Source organism: Nansenia antarctica, assembly GCF_963989245.1.
Source record: "Nansenia antarctica genome assembly, chromosome: 20".
In the NCBI taxonomy this organism is placed as follows: Eukaryota; Metazoa; Chordata; class Actinopteri; order Argentiniformes; family Microstomatidae; genus Nansenia; species Nansenia antarctica.
In genome coordinates this window covers 6,019,403-6,034,170 of record NC_137693.1, presented here as the reverse complement: position 1 = coordinate 6,034,170, position 14,768 = coordinate 6,019,403, and the positions used below count along the sequence as shown (strand labels likewise).

Here is a 14,768-nt window from a genome sequence, read left to right as displayed (position 1 = left end):
GTTTCATACTATATTTTTTGTTAAATTAAAACTGAAAGTCTGCATCTCAATTGCATCTGGATTGTTTTTATTTCAAATTAATTGTGGTGGTGTGCAGAGCCAAAATTATGGAAATTGTGTCACTGTCCAAATATTTCCGGACCTAACTGTATATAAGTTATGTTATGCACACAAACACGCTCCTGTTAAACATTACTCGCACAAGCACGCACGCACGCACACACACACACACACACACACACACACACACACACACACACACACACACACACACACACTCTCTCGCTCTCACTCTCTCGCACACACACACACACACACACACGCACACACACGCACACACACACACACACACGCACACACACACACACACACACACACACACACACACACACACACACACACACACACACACACACACACATGCGCGCTCCACTGTACACTCTGCGCGGACTTTTTCTTTCTATTCGGAGGCCAGTCACAACATCGCTCTGTCTGAGATGCGCCATGCAGTCTGTACTGTTTTCAACTCTAGCAACCTGGACCGACGACGCAAAAGGTGACAAGTGAAATTGCTGCGTGAGATGAGAATTATTCTTAACTAATTCAAGTGGAGTGAATTTCCACCTCTCCGAGAACTTTGCAAATACATTTTTCTTAATTATTGGTGATGATACAAAACCGCGGAATGCTTGCAGTGTGAGGTATACGGTAGTCTACTCGGAATATTGGCAATCAATCAAAGCATAAATGCAAATGCTTTTATTGAAATAGGCTACCTTTTTAGGACTAACGTGAGAACTTCCATCATTGCATTCCTGCATTTTTTGGGGGGGGAATTGTCACACGCGATTAACCCGCATCTCTCTGGGACAGTGTTATTCTAAGGACAGTAGCTGGATGTTGCAGGCGTTGGGTCAGTGAGCTGGCGAGCCAAGTGCATCGCGAAGTCCCCAACTCCCGACCTCTCTTACCCGACTCCGGAGATGATGATTTTACTTGGAATACTACTGAATGTCCACTTTCATGGTAAGCCAAATTGGACAGCCAATTAATTCACTTAAACGGATTTCTTTTTTTAAAGGATTTTTTCATCATCCTGTAAAAATGCTTAAATATATTGATATTGAATCGGCCTTCAATGCTATGAATGTGCCCTTTGTTTAAAAACCCATTCTCTCTTTAACTGCAACACTATTTATCTATTGTTCTGGTTGTCCGTTACTTTCTAATAGGGTTCAACCGACGGACCAAAAGCCAGGGGAGTTGTATTTGAATATCATTGACACAGTTGTGCTTATATTTCTAAATATAGCAGAGCATCGGTTCAGACAGTTAGGCTAAGGTTTCATCACCATGACCTTTAAACCATCCAGCCTAGAAACTATTCTCAATCATTTATGATAATACAATTTCATAAGATGACATAGTGCATAGTGTTAGTTTCCAAACTGTTTTGTAAGGATCCAATGTACAATGTGGGTGATTTTTCTTTTTTTTAACAACCCAAATGATTTATTTTACGGATCTGACGTTTTAAGCATTTTGGAGTTACAAGACAAGTTTTACATGAATAAGTAAAGTCTATTCCTAAAATGTCATTCGCTTAGCCTACTGGAATAATTTTCATTTAGAATATAGCATCCCTTGTCAAGCAATAGCTCACGTGTCGTGTCCTCTCTCTTTCTATTTCTGACAAACATACCTTTTAGATCAATTTAATGTATTTAATTGCTGGTCTCATGAAATGTTGTAATCTTGTAATGTGACTGGAACTGAAGCACTTCAGCAAATCAACCCCCTGGCATGCAAGAAGATAAGACAGGGTGATCTACGGTTATAGATATAGTTATGACCATAGCTCGATGACATCATTTTGAAGGTCTTCAAGGCTCTTATCCTTGCATGACCAGAGAGTAACAAGCATTCCGACTGCTCCTTTGAATCTGTTTTTATGACTTGCTTTTATGGTCCTTAGATTGCTGATACATGTGGATATCTATCATCATCATGCACCTTCCCTTACTTCCAAGTTACTGGTAAAATAAATAACTTGTCCCTTCCAGACTAAATCTCAAATGTGTCGTGTGAACAAGGTTGTAAAGACAGAAATATCTATAAAACAAATGTCCAGGATGCTGCCGTGGTCTGGTTATTTAGTGGCCACTCCAAGCTCCTCCTAATAACAATATAATCGAAAAAAACATTGAGTAGAGGAGTTCTCTGTCTACTCTACATCCATGTTTGAAAAAAACAACCTCTCAGAACACAAAACTTGACCAAATAAGGAGAGAAAACCTATGGCCAGTAGACCTTCAGACCTTCAAATATTGGATTAACTGCAGTGACTCTGGGGCCTCTCCAGGGATTGGTTGACACCTGCGTCCCCCTCAGTCTGACTCTCTGACCATTACTGTATGCCCATTACTGGGTCCTGGCTGTCCACCCAGCAGCATAGCTCTGTTTTACTATAACACCCATGTGTATCTCTGGTATTTACTCTATAATACAGGGGAAAAAATGCAGTCTGCTGCAACACATTTCCATGTTTAGTTTTTGGTCATGATTTTGGTTTATTATGTTGGTATTACTCTCACACACATACAATAACCACAAAAAAGTATGTAACTCTTTATAAAGGGTTTGCAGGTAGTAAAATAATAGTTCTAACTCAATCGTTAAAGTAATAGTTGTTAAGTGCTTGACTAATAATTAGCTTGAATGTGGCTATATTGTCTTGAATGTTTTGTGAATAAATGAACACATGGTTGTAATGGGTACACCAACGTATACATCACATACATATACAACACAAACACACACACACACACACACACACACACACTCACACACACACACACACACACACACACACACACACACACACATTCTTACACATGCAAACACACCATGGGTAGCAACATGCCATAATGTTGACAGACGTGGTGTGTAAAAAAAGATAAAGATGAAGTCAACAAACTCAAATTCCTTGGAAAGCCATGGAATCAGTAGAGATCAGACAACATAGATGGCACGGAGAAAGGGAAGATTTGCATGTGTGTGTTTTGTTGATAACCTTGATTTGGAACACACTGTTAGTCTCCAGGAGCAGATGGCACAGAGCTGGATCCCTGGTTGGGAGGCTAGCCCAGAGAGTGTGTCTCTGTGTGCCATGGGTGAAAGCTGTGTGGGCCTCGCAGTACGTACGTGCCTGTGTCTGGTATTCTGGTGGCTTTCTGTGCATGTATTTTTATACTTGTGCATATCATAGCTTACTGTATTTGTAGGAGAGTGTGTGTCTGGTTGCTCCAGTGAATGTCTGTTATTAGGGCGTGTGCCAATGTTTGGCAGTCCCTGTCGAATTTTTTAATTTGGGACCCCTCTACAGACACCTCCTGCCTCCATACTGAAAACTGGGCTGGGTTCACAAAGCATTTCACAATAGTAGTGCTGGTCTAGGGTCGTCAGTTTTAGATTTGACGTTATGAATACAATTATACGCTTTGTGAATACCAGTGTTCTTGTACAGAATGCGTTTTACACACACTTACATACGCCCACCAAAGACTCAGTAGGTGACATTTGCCCTACATTTTTCATATATCTCTCTAATTGCGTATTACTATTGCTGAGACACAGCGGAAGCACACTCAAAGAAGAACATTTCTCTAATTCTGGCATTATCCTTTTTCCCCTTCCTCTCACCTCTCTACCTCTTATCTACACCCTTCGATCTTTCTTTGTCACAATGACTGAGTGAGTGGTTCCACAGGGTCCAACAAGGCTCAACCACAATTGAATTATTTGTAAAATGTGTGTACTTTTATTGAATTATGCCTAGTGCCTTATTGTCTACAAGATACTGCTAATTGTAAATAACATTTGTCACTTGTCCTGTACTCTTGTCACTTTTTTATTTTTTATTATCGTGAATTATGCCTTATTTCCTTATTGTCTTGTGCTGCAATGTCAGGAATCGAAGCCTGAGAATCTTATGCTCTTACGTTACACCTGTGTAATGTGACGTAATAAACATGAAACTTGGAAAATGTTAGATAATGTATCAAGCTAGTCTACTTGAATCAATAGAACATAGCTCCAGATATCCAGGACTTAGCAGCTTGCTCTCCTAATTAGGTAGAAACAAAGTGTATCTCCGTTTCTTTCTCTGTGGTGTGGGCTTTGTTTTTGAAACCTTATATGGGTCCGACCTTGTAGCCCTCTGATATCTAAACCCTGGCAGTGAGATCCTTTCAAGTGGACCCCAGCCCTCCCAACATATCTGTCATCATCACCACTTTATGGACTTCACTTCATTCTTTGACTAATTCAGTTGACTAATTTCTCTCTCTATCTAGTATATTTGTAGCTTAGCTTAACAAGTAGAAGAACCCCCCCCCCCCCCCGCAATTATCTTGGCGGATGTTCCCTGGGTGAGCATATTTAATCCCTCCGCCAACACTTACACATTTGGAAATTGGTTATCTATTGCACCATGAGGAGGCTGGTGGAGGCAGAAATCGATTCCATGCATTACAATGAGCCCGTCCTCCGATTTCCACCTCCACCAGCCTCCCTTTCAAGAGAGGCCTCTCAGGAGCTGCTCTAGACGCAGCAGGAGAGGTTGGTGAGTATCGTGCTTTTGTCTCTATGATACCAGTGAGTGTTGTGTGCGTGTGTGTATGTGTGTATGCGTGTGTGTATGTGTGTGTTGTATGGGTGAGAATTGATGACTTTCGTAAATGCGTGTATGAGAGTGTATTTAAACTGTCTGTGGAGCCCTGTGAGTGTCTGTGTGTGTGTTGATATGTGGCTTGTGGCTGCTCTTGTGACGTTAACCTCAAGCGGGTCGCTGAGCTAGGAAACCATCAGCTTTGCCTCACAAATTCTATAAATCGCCCCAGTGAGAAATCAATAGAGCACATTAGACCTCACATATCACAGGTATTCATCTCTCCTCCTCACTCTAGAGATGTTCACTCCTTTACTTTTACCCCCTCACTTTTCACCCATCAGTCCCTCCTCCGCCCCCTCCGCCTCCTCCTCCACCCCCTCCTCCACCCCCTCCTCCACCCCCTCCACCCCCTCCACCGCCCCCTCCACCGCCTCCTCCACTCGACCCATTTTGTCGTAACTGAAACAGCCCAACGACTCTTCATCATCGTGCCAATAAAGCAACGCTCAAGTTATTACCATAATTATGACTTCTCTGCCTGACAAGATTTTACAGAGCTGGTCTGTACCTGACATGGGTTCTAATTATCTGCTTGTGTATTAAGATAGGCCCTCTGAAGCTAAAGTTGCTGATGATGTCTATCTTGGTCCTGGTCAGCCTTAGGGAGCGTGCAGGCTGCTGCTGAGAGTAATGAACAAACCCCTGCCCGTAATGGATGTTACTGGCAGGCTGTTTAATTGCACAACCTAAGCTGGGGGGTCTCTTGCTTTTCTGTGATGTTACTTTATTATGAAGTGTCAGGACCTGTCACTGATGTGTACGGGTTATCACGCGCGCGTGTGTGTGTGTGTGTGTGTGTGTGTGTGTGTGCGTGTGTGAGAGTGAGTGAATGAGTAAGTGTGTGTGTGTGTGTGCATTTCCGTGTGTGTGTGTGTGTGAGTGAGTGAGTGTGTGTGTGCATGTGCGTATGTGCGTGTGTGTGTGTGTGTGTGTGTGTGCGTGTGTGTGTGTGTGTGTGTGTGAGTGTGTGTGTGCGTGTGCGTATGTGCGTGTGTGCGTGTGCGTGTGTGTGTGTGTGTGTTGCCTCTCCCTCTTCAGTTTGCTATAACTGGGAACTGGGAACTTGTACCTCTAACCAGAGACTATTGAAAAGGGCAGCATTGTTATCTGTGTAAGCATGCCAGAAGGCCCCCCAGCTCTTTACAGTCCCCATTGTCAAATGAGTTTAGAATCCGTGGTGGTCTTTCTTAATCAGTATTGAAGCCCAGGAGAGATATCAGGATGCTTAAGCCTTTTATTATTATAGTAACAATGAGATCGAAAGTCTAGAGTTTGCAAAGCCTCAATCGTGATCTGATGAAATTCACAATTGCACACACAGTATGATGTTCCACACCAGGCTTTTTATAGTGTAATCAAAAGAGATTGTATAGAAAGGATAAAGGAATTAGGAATGTTGATTCACATGGTAAATTGCATCATTTCTGATAAAACACAAGTGGGAATTTCCACTACAAATCCATGTGACGATTACACTTCATTAAGAGATGACTGGATCACATAAAGATGTACATTTTTTTCGCAGTTAAGAATAAATGTATTTGATGTGTTTGGTCTCATTGATATCTGTTCCACTGACATGCTTGGGGCTCATTACTGAGAATATGCCTCATTGCCACTGTTTCTTAGTGGGAATTCAATGTTTTGACGCGCCAGCTTTGGCTCTCTCTCCTGCCAGGGCCCTCCGCCTGTGGTGACGGAGCGTGTCCCTCTGTTTCTGATGTGTCTCTTACCAGACTGAGATGTGGACCTCATGGGGCGTCTGGGATTTTAACCACACTGCACTGGAATTTGATTTCAGCTGTTCCCTGCACTCCCAGCCAGCAGGAGCTTAATTGAGGCGTGTGACCATTTAATCACACTACCCCTCAGTGTCTGTTTTTGTATGTGTCTGTATGTGTCTGTATGTCTGTGTGTGCATGCGTGCGTGTCTGTGTGTGTGGGGGGCAGGGAGGGCGGATGTGTCTGTCTAATGTTTAATAGGGCCATAGTTGTGTGCATAAATATATGAGCATATGTCTGTTTGCAGGTGTGTGTTGGTGTTAGCAAAAGAGAGAAGTTTATGATATGTGTACCAGTATATTAAACATGGGGTGTGAGTTGTACATACAGTATGATCTGACCCTTCAAACCAGAGGGTGACAACTGCATTCGCTCGGAATTATTTCTGTCACATCGAATGACCTGAGTTGAAGTCTCCTTCTTAAACAACTAATGGGTCTGCCAGTTTCCAAAGAACATAATCAATACACTGAAATTAAGTATTTTGCCGAGATTGTCACTCTCATCTCTCATGGGAGAATTTCGCTTTTTTTAACTCGAATAAGCACTGCTCGTGGTTCTTTTTGTCACACGGTTGCTAACCAACGACAGTATGTGATTCTCGCTAGCTAGATCTGACGATGTCGACGAGCGGGTGCGGTTTACCCCCTGACATACTCCCTCTCGTCCTCCACCTCTTCCAGGTGATGTGCTGGCGTCCCTAGGCTGGAGTCCCTCTGCTTCCCTAAGCTGTCTGGCGGCAGAGAAGAGTTGTGTGCAGGAGCAGGCCTGCATGGTGGAGTACAGGGTGCTGGAGTACTGTGCAGCTGAGGAGGTGGTGTCGCCCCTGGGCCCAGACGCGAGACGGGAGTGCCTGGAGGCCCAGAGTGCCCTGCAGCAGTACCGCCCCCTCCAGACCTGCAAGTGTCAGCGCGGCTCCCGCCAGGAAGAGCTCTGCCTCAGGGTCTACTGGACTGTCAGATTTGCTGGTGCGTGTGCGTGTGCGTGTGTGCGTGTGTGTGCGTGTGTGTGTGTCTGTGTGTGTCTGTGTGTGTGTGTGTGCGTGTGTGTGTCTGTGTGTGTGTCTGTGCGTGTGTGAGTGTGTGTGTCTGTGTGTGCGTGTGTGTGGGGGTGTGTGTGTGTGTGTGTGTGTGCGTGTGCATGTGCGTGTGCGTGTGTGCATGTGTGTGTGTCTGTGTGTGTGTGTGTGTGTGTGTGTGTGTGCGTGTGTGCATGTGTGTGCGTGTGTGTGCGTGTGTGTGTGTGTGTGTGTGTGCGTGTGTGTGCGTGTGTGTGCGTGTGTGCGTGTGTGTGCGTGTGTGTGCGTGTGTGTGCGTGTGTGTGTGTGTGTGTGTGTGTGTGTGTGTGTGCGTGTGTGCGTGTGTGTGTGTGTGCAAGATGCTTACCCTCCACTGTCTCTGTGTTGTTGTTGCAGCATACGACGAGTACGAAGTGTCTCCGTACGAAGATCTGAAGGTGGAGTTCGTGAGGCACATCGAGATGTCGCGCATGGCCTCCATTATGGCAGGTACTACTTCCGTCTCGACACGGTCTCCTTTTCCAACGAAAATATCTGCTCTCTTTCTTTGTCATAGACAGTGCTGTGTCCTGTTCAGATAATGCTTTTTTTTCTGATTTTATCCCTTTTTCACCCAATTTGATATCCAATTGAACCCAACCTATTATACAATTATCCCCTGCCTATTGCGTAGGATCCGCCGCACGACCCCGTGGCCGGCAGCCCCAGAGGAGATCGCCAGGCAGACTAGCTGACTGGCTCCTCGAGCCGACACCGTTACTCCAGCACCAGACGGGGGCGGTGTTGCGCGACGGATCCTTGTCCGGAAATAGTCCTATACCCCCCTTTGGGAGCGGCCGCTCAATATGCCGCTCCCTGTGTGCCCCGGCCATATCCGGGTCTGGCAAGACCGGGATTCGATCCCAGTCCCCGGTGGGCAGCTTGCACTAGTGGCTAATGCTTAGACCGCTGCGCCACCGCGGGGCTATCAGATAATGCTTTGATGGATTGAGTTGTAAGGATTGCTTCTCTCTGTATCCCCCCCCCACCCACCCCTCCCCCCCACAAGCGTCCTCTCTCACCCTGGACGGGCAGAACCAGTGTCTGAAGGCCGCCCAGGACTGTGGGCTCTACGAGAAGTGTGGCTCGCTCCGCTCCGAGTACGTGGTGGCTTGCACCAAGCGGGTACCGGGCTCTGACGGGAGCTGCAACCGCCAGAAGTGCCACCGGGCGCTCCGGCGCTTCCTGGAGCGGGTGCCGGAGGAGTATAGCTTCGCCCTGCTCTTCTGCCCCTGCTCGGACGCCCTCTGCGGGGAGCGGCGGAGGAAGACCATCGTACCTTCCTGTTCCTACGAGGAGCGGGATGGCAAACCGTATTGTCTCAGTCTGCAGGGGTACTGCGCCAAGGACGAACTGTGTAGGTGAGCTGACTGTGGAGCAGGGATGAGAGCCGGAACCTTCTTCTCCACTCCACATTAAGCCCCTAGTAGTGAGGCTACTGAACAGTGGTAATTCGAACGCAGAGGAGCTTCATCACTTTGTTTGTGCAGAGCTCATTATTGAAAGAAAGAATCAGGGATGGAGAGGACTGGGGATATGCTATAATTAATAACCACTGCTTGAATCCTGGCTCGAGCTCCCGAAAAAATAACCCTGAATATAAGCAATAAAACAGGTCTGAGGTGTGTGTGAGTTCCCAGAGAGACCGATGTTTTTCCAATAAGGTTGAACACTGATGTTAAGGGGGTAGGTCAATGGTGATCTATGGTTCGGGTAGCAGGCAAAATAGTGTTTTTATTCCACTGGTTGCTGCTCAGTGGTGTTTCGTATGGATGAGTGTGTTCGGGGAGCAGGTGAGAGGTGTTAGTATGAGCTGGGTGTGAATTATTGAATGCACCACTGTCTTTGGCTAGCAGACTCTCACTCACTCTCCCCTCAGTGTTCCTATGATTCAATAGTCACGCAACTGGAATGAAATCCATTGACAATATTTGATATGATGTGTACTATAGTGTGGGTTCTCCAATCTCGAATTGGAGCAAATACCGGTATATACGACATCTATTGTAGGTTCATAACAGGCATGTGCTAACAAGATGCTAAGCTGGAAAGCTGTTGCTCTTTTTTTGGCTTGTATGTGACTTGGACATGCTGGATCCTGAATCCAACAATACGATTATTAAGACGCCCTCCGAAAATGTACACTGCCAACCTAGTTGTTGGCACCTCCTTACAATGATCTTTACTCCCTGTATGTGTGTGTGTGTGTGTGTGTGTGTGTGTGTGTGTGTGTGTGTGTCAGATCTCGACTGGCTGATTACCAGCACAACTGCCAACCCTCCCCGCAGTCTCCCTCTAGCTGTATGAGAGAGAGTGGAGCTGTGTGCCTCAAGGCCTACGCTGGACTCATAGGTGAGTGTGAGAGGGAGAGAGTGCAACCGAGGGGGTGGAAGAAAGAATATGGGGCGGGGCTGGGGGAATTATCACAAGGAAAGAATGATGAAAGAGTGCAGTGCAGTGGACTCCAGGGGGCGCTTTAATCAGGTCATCGCCAGTAGCTGTTGTTAACCCTTGTAGGTAGTACAATTTCATTTCTGCCGTGTTTAGTTGGCGTCAAATTATCACAGTTTTGGATTGGAGCTGGGCCAGTCTCCAAGAACCAATCTATCTGCCCAATCTGTCCTTGTCCGAAACCAGGGACCATCATGACCCCCAACTACGTGAGCAACAGCAGTGTGGTGGTGTCTCAGTGGTGCAGCTGCGAGGGCAGTGGGAACCAGTGGCAGGACTGCCTGCGCGTCCTGCACATGTTCAGCAGCAACGTCTGTCTACGTGAGTAAAAAAACGCCCTCGCCGTTCGCTAAACCGACCCACGATGATCATCCCCCTAGAGATGCTTGCTGCTCTTGCTGTGTGAGCTTTATTTGTAATCACCGGATCAGACTAATACATTAGTGTATACACTATCTTTTCCCTGACGGTTGCTTGTTCTATAGTTTGTCTCAAAAGCGCTGTGAATAATTAAATATTGATGAATTGTTAAGTGAAGCCTTACATCTGATATACACGTTTAGAATAACTAAATAACTAAGTAATTACCTTCTTCTAATGGGGCGATGTAGCCTACAAAACAAGATACGATGAATAATTAAATGCTTTGGCGCCATTAGTATGATCCATCAGTGGGTATGATAGTGGTAACACTGATGATGGTGATAGTGATAATGTGGATGTTGATGGGTTTTTTAATGATGGAGATGTTAATGACAATATCAATGACGATGATAACAATGTTCACTGTTGTTGTGTCTCAGTTAATGCTATCAGCTCAATGGGTAACTCCTCCCCTCTTCCCGTGGAGAACACACCCCTGCCACCCCCTCGCCCTTCCCCGCGCGTCTTTCATGACAAGGTCGATGTCAACGTCAACATTTTGCCAGACCTCAACAGTGTGAGTAGTTCTTTACCTCAAAATATTCATCAAGGTTACGAGCTTCCCTGGGTTGTTGTTTTATCCGAGTAAGACCTCTCTAACACTCTAAGACCTCTCTAACACTCTAAGACCTCTCTAACACTCTAAGACCTCTCTAACACTCTAAGACCTCTCTAACACTCTAAGACCTCTCTAACAAGCACTGACCTTAAATACACTCCAGGCACATCTCCTCAGTACATGGCACACAGTCAGTCCAGTCACGGTCAATAAGACACTGAACAAGACCTAGTATATCCTCACCTTCTCTCTCTCTCTCTCTCTCTCTCTCTCTCTCTCTCTCTCTCTCTCACACACACTCTCACTGTCTCTCATCTCTTTCTTCTTCCCCCCGTCTCTCTCTCTAGCTCTCTCCTTTCTTTTCTCTCCCTCCCTCTCTCTCTCCTTCCTTTTCTCTCTCTCTCCCCCTCTCTCCTTCCTTTTTTCCCTCTCTCTCTCTCTCTCCCCCCCTCTCTCCTTCCATCTCTCTCAGTGTGTGAGGATTAGCCGGAGGTGTTTGCAGGGGGGAGCATCAATTCTCCCGTGTTAATATTCATTTATTCACACCCATCTGTCTCCTATCCCCCTTTCTCTTGCCATCCTAATCCCTCTCACTCTCTTTCTCCTCTTTTCCCTCTACAATCCTTTACACCATTCCAATCCCTCCCTCTATATGCTCCTAACCTCTAAGCCCCCCCCCCCCCCTCCACCACCTCCAAATCCCTGAGTTCAGTTACTTGACGTCCCCTCTGTATCAAAGGTATTTTCATCTAGTCTCTTCTACTCACTCTGTTGATCTTATATCATGAGTGAGAGCGTTGCTCTTTTGATGAGAGAGCTGGTACATCTTCAATGTTCTGAACCCAGCACGTCTGTGTTTCCCCTCTGGTTTAAAGGACCCATATCAAGAAAAGAAAAAAAAAATCACTTGTGCTGTACATTTGAGTCTCTGAAAACAGAATCTGTGAACTAAACCATTTCGGTCAGTTTTTGTGCGCCTGCCTATGAAAACGTTAGATTCAACAAGCCATTCAGATTGACTGCCCCGCCTATGTAGAGTGGGGTCTCATGGCGAGTCTATGTAGAGTGGGATCTCATCGCGAGCTATGTTGAACATCTCCCGGCCGTGCATTCGTACATTCGAAAGAAAATCCAGATCATTTCCATTTAAATGATTTTGGATTCCTTGTTTTGTGAGGGACACAGGGATATTTGTTTTTTCATTTTATTCCCCAGGGAACCGTGTGTTTTTTTCGCTGCGACACAGCAAATCCGCAGAAAACCACTGATGATTTCCCAACCTGTGTGTATCTGCATATTACTTTCGAACGCAAGGTCCAATCGTTACCATACAACCTAGTTTTGTGGGGAACACAGGGATATTCGTTTTTTTAAATGTTATTCCCCCGGGAACTGTGTTTTTTCGCCACACTGCCTCACAGTGAACCACTGAAGACTTCCTGACCCGTGAAACAGCCTGTCCAGAAAAGGACTGAAACAGAGGCGTTTAGAGGCATGCTGGAATGCCTTTAGATTAAAATCTGATTGGTATTATCAGCAAAAAACTTAAATGACATTATTTTGGGGATCCCAGAGACCCTCACTAACTTGTGGAAAAAGAGCCTAATAAGTCTCCTTTAAAAACGTTATTTGTTTTTAGCATTTAGGATAGCATGACGGTCTACTTGCTATGGGTGATGCGTAACTTTAACCCAACATGTTGTTTTTCTCTTCCAAGTTTCAAAAAGTACAGATTCACCACGGCCAACGCCGTGTAGTTACCTGCAAATTCTAAAGTTTCCTCTCTCTTCCTTCAATTATTAATCATCACATTCCCTTTCTCTCTCAGGTGGAGCACAGCGAGGAGGATGAGGAAGAGGAAGAGGAAGAGGAAAGCCAGGAGTTCAACGTCATCCCCCCGTACTCTGAGAAGGAGTCCACTGAGGAGTCCAGAGCCCAAGGTAGCCATAGGGCGGCGGCAGGCTCCACTGCCCCCATGCTACCACTGCTGCTGCTGCTGCTACCTGCTGCTGTGATGGGCTGGGGCTGCCAGGGTTAAAGAGAACCCCCAGACCCCCCCTCCCCTTACACTCAGCTACCACATTCACCTCCACCATGGCACTGAGACAGAATGGACTAAGGCTGAGCGGAGGACAAAATGCAAGGAGGAGGAAATGGACATTATCACCTCTCCAATAGCACTTTTAGTCTATCATCATCATCATTTTTCTTTTTTCCCCACCCCTTGTTCCTTTATGTCATTTTGTTGTCTCTTTTGATTTCATACCGCTCCCGCGCCGCCCGCCCCCCCCCCTTCCCAAAGTTGAAGTGTATTGGCCATATGTATTAAATACATTGTGAATCATAGTCACGACGGATTCGTAGTTCCTTTCGACATGATCTGTTTTAGTAGTCCCGGCTAGTCATCCCTTCACTCCTCTCTCACACAAGTAGACATGGGCAGTAGAACAACCTGTGCACACATAAGTCGATGGATGAATTAATAAGCGCTGTCTGGGTGAATCAATGGGGCTGTCTAGCGCCTGCCTCAGATCGAGCTTCGCTCAGGGCCAGATTCACCACCACCCTACCCTCTGAAACCATGACCAAACCCCAATAATTGTTACCCATCACAACTTTAGCCACGAAAGTGAACGCTTGAATTAACGCCAGCCTTTGAATTCAGTGTCATGACTCACGACATGACCCTTCTCTCTCTCTCCTCTGTCATAATCGCCTACTCCCATCATACTGTGTAAGTTCCTTGGATAGGTGTATTGAGTGAGGTGAGCCACTCTTAATGTATGTGTGTTCCGGTCGGTGCAGTAAGACAAACAGCAAAAACAAAAGAAAGATACATGAGAGCTAATGTGTCATTGACACCTCCATTGCTCACTCTCTCTCTCTCTACGCCCATTACCTCCTCCATGGGGTTGTACCTTGTTTCCAAAGGCTGTGTCACGTCACAGTAGATGCCTCTGCCCATTAACTCCCCTCCTCTCTTCATAGACCACTTCCTTTTATTATCTGCCTGCCCTGATGCTAGTCTGAGAATTTCCCCCGCAGGCACAAGTAATGAGAGCATATTCTAATGATGACATCAAGCTGGGAAAAACAACAACATAAGCGATAAGACCTGGAATCAGATGGCCACGCTAGGTGTTGGTTGGGGCAGTCTGGGGGGTTGGGCTCAGGAGAGAGAGGAACTAATTTACTGCTGTCTGGGGTTGCAGGAGTGCTTTCTATCCCTAGGTGTTCTTGTTATAGTTGTAGAGAGACAATATCTCGTTTTTAGCGCTCTTTCTACCCAGTGCCAGAGTGGAGAGGGAGGGGAGGAGAGAGGGGAGGAGAGAGGTTGGGATAGAGAGGGTGCTGTTGAGCCTCTGGGTCCTATGATCATTTGAGCGGCACATTGAGTCTCTCTCTCTCTCTCTCTGCCTGATAAATCTTTTGCTGATGTTAATGCTTTTTCTTGCATTGCTCATTTTTTTGGGAGAACTTGCAGAATTGCGTCCCACCTCGAGGGGGTGTAGGTAAAAGGATGGTGGTGGTGGTGGTGGTGGTGGTTAGAGGGGGAAACTGCTCTACTCTGGTGAACTTGTACCTGGATTCATCTCTTTTTCTACACAGAGGGAGACTTTACTCCTGCCTCATTTCCCCTTAGATAATATATACCACAAAGTAGACACATATTTACTGGGCATGTTTGCTTGATCCAGCACTCTCCAGGGACTTCTTGCCAAAATGTCTTTGAGTGGATGGGGCCTGTATGAAGGGAGTTGCTG

General features: G+C 46.0%; 1 protein-coding gene across 2 annotated transcripts; it reads left to right on the top strand.

Annotated features, from left to right (window-relative positions):
* Positions 1–520: 520 nt before the first annotated feature.
* Positions 521–14,505, top strand: LOC308175013 (GDNF family receptor alpha-4-like). 2 transcript variants are annotated; one of them, XM_080550128.1, is made up of 9 exons: positions 521–556; positions 874–1,026; positions 7,198–7,482; positions 7,929–8,021; positions 8,581–8,932; positions 9,814–9,923; positions 10,209–10,343; positions 10,826–10,962; positions 12,833–14,505. In XM_080550128.1, exons 2-9 carry the CDS (start codon positions 984–986, stop codon positions 13,040–13,042), a joined length of 1,365 nt encoding a protein of 454 aa, XP_080406254.1. In that variant the 5' UTR covers positions 521–556; positions 874–983; the 3' UTR covers positions 13,043–14,505. The 2 variants fall into 2 exon arrangements, with proteins under 2 accessions (XP_080406254.1, XP_080406253.1); XM_080550127.1 differs by having other exon boundaries at positions 532–1,026.
* Positions 14,506–14,768: the final 263 nt, after the last annotated feature.

Coding starts and splice junctions, on each gene's coding strand:
- LOC308175013 (XM_080550128.1), top strand. CDS start 984: ATGATGATTTTACTTGGAATACTACTGAATGTCCACTTTCATG. Junction 1,027..7,197: donor ACTGAATGTCCACTTTCATG/GTAAGCCAAATT, acceptor CACCTCTTCCAG/GTGATGTGCTGGCGTCCCTA. Junction 9,924..10,208: donor GGCCTACGCTGGACTCATAG/GTGAGTGTGAGA, acceptor GTCCGAAACCAG/GGACCATCATGACCCCCAAC.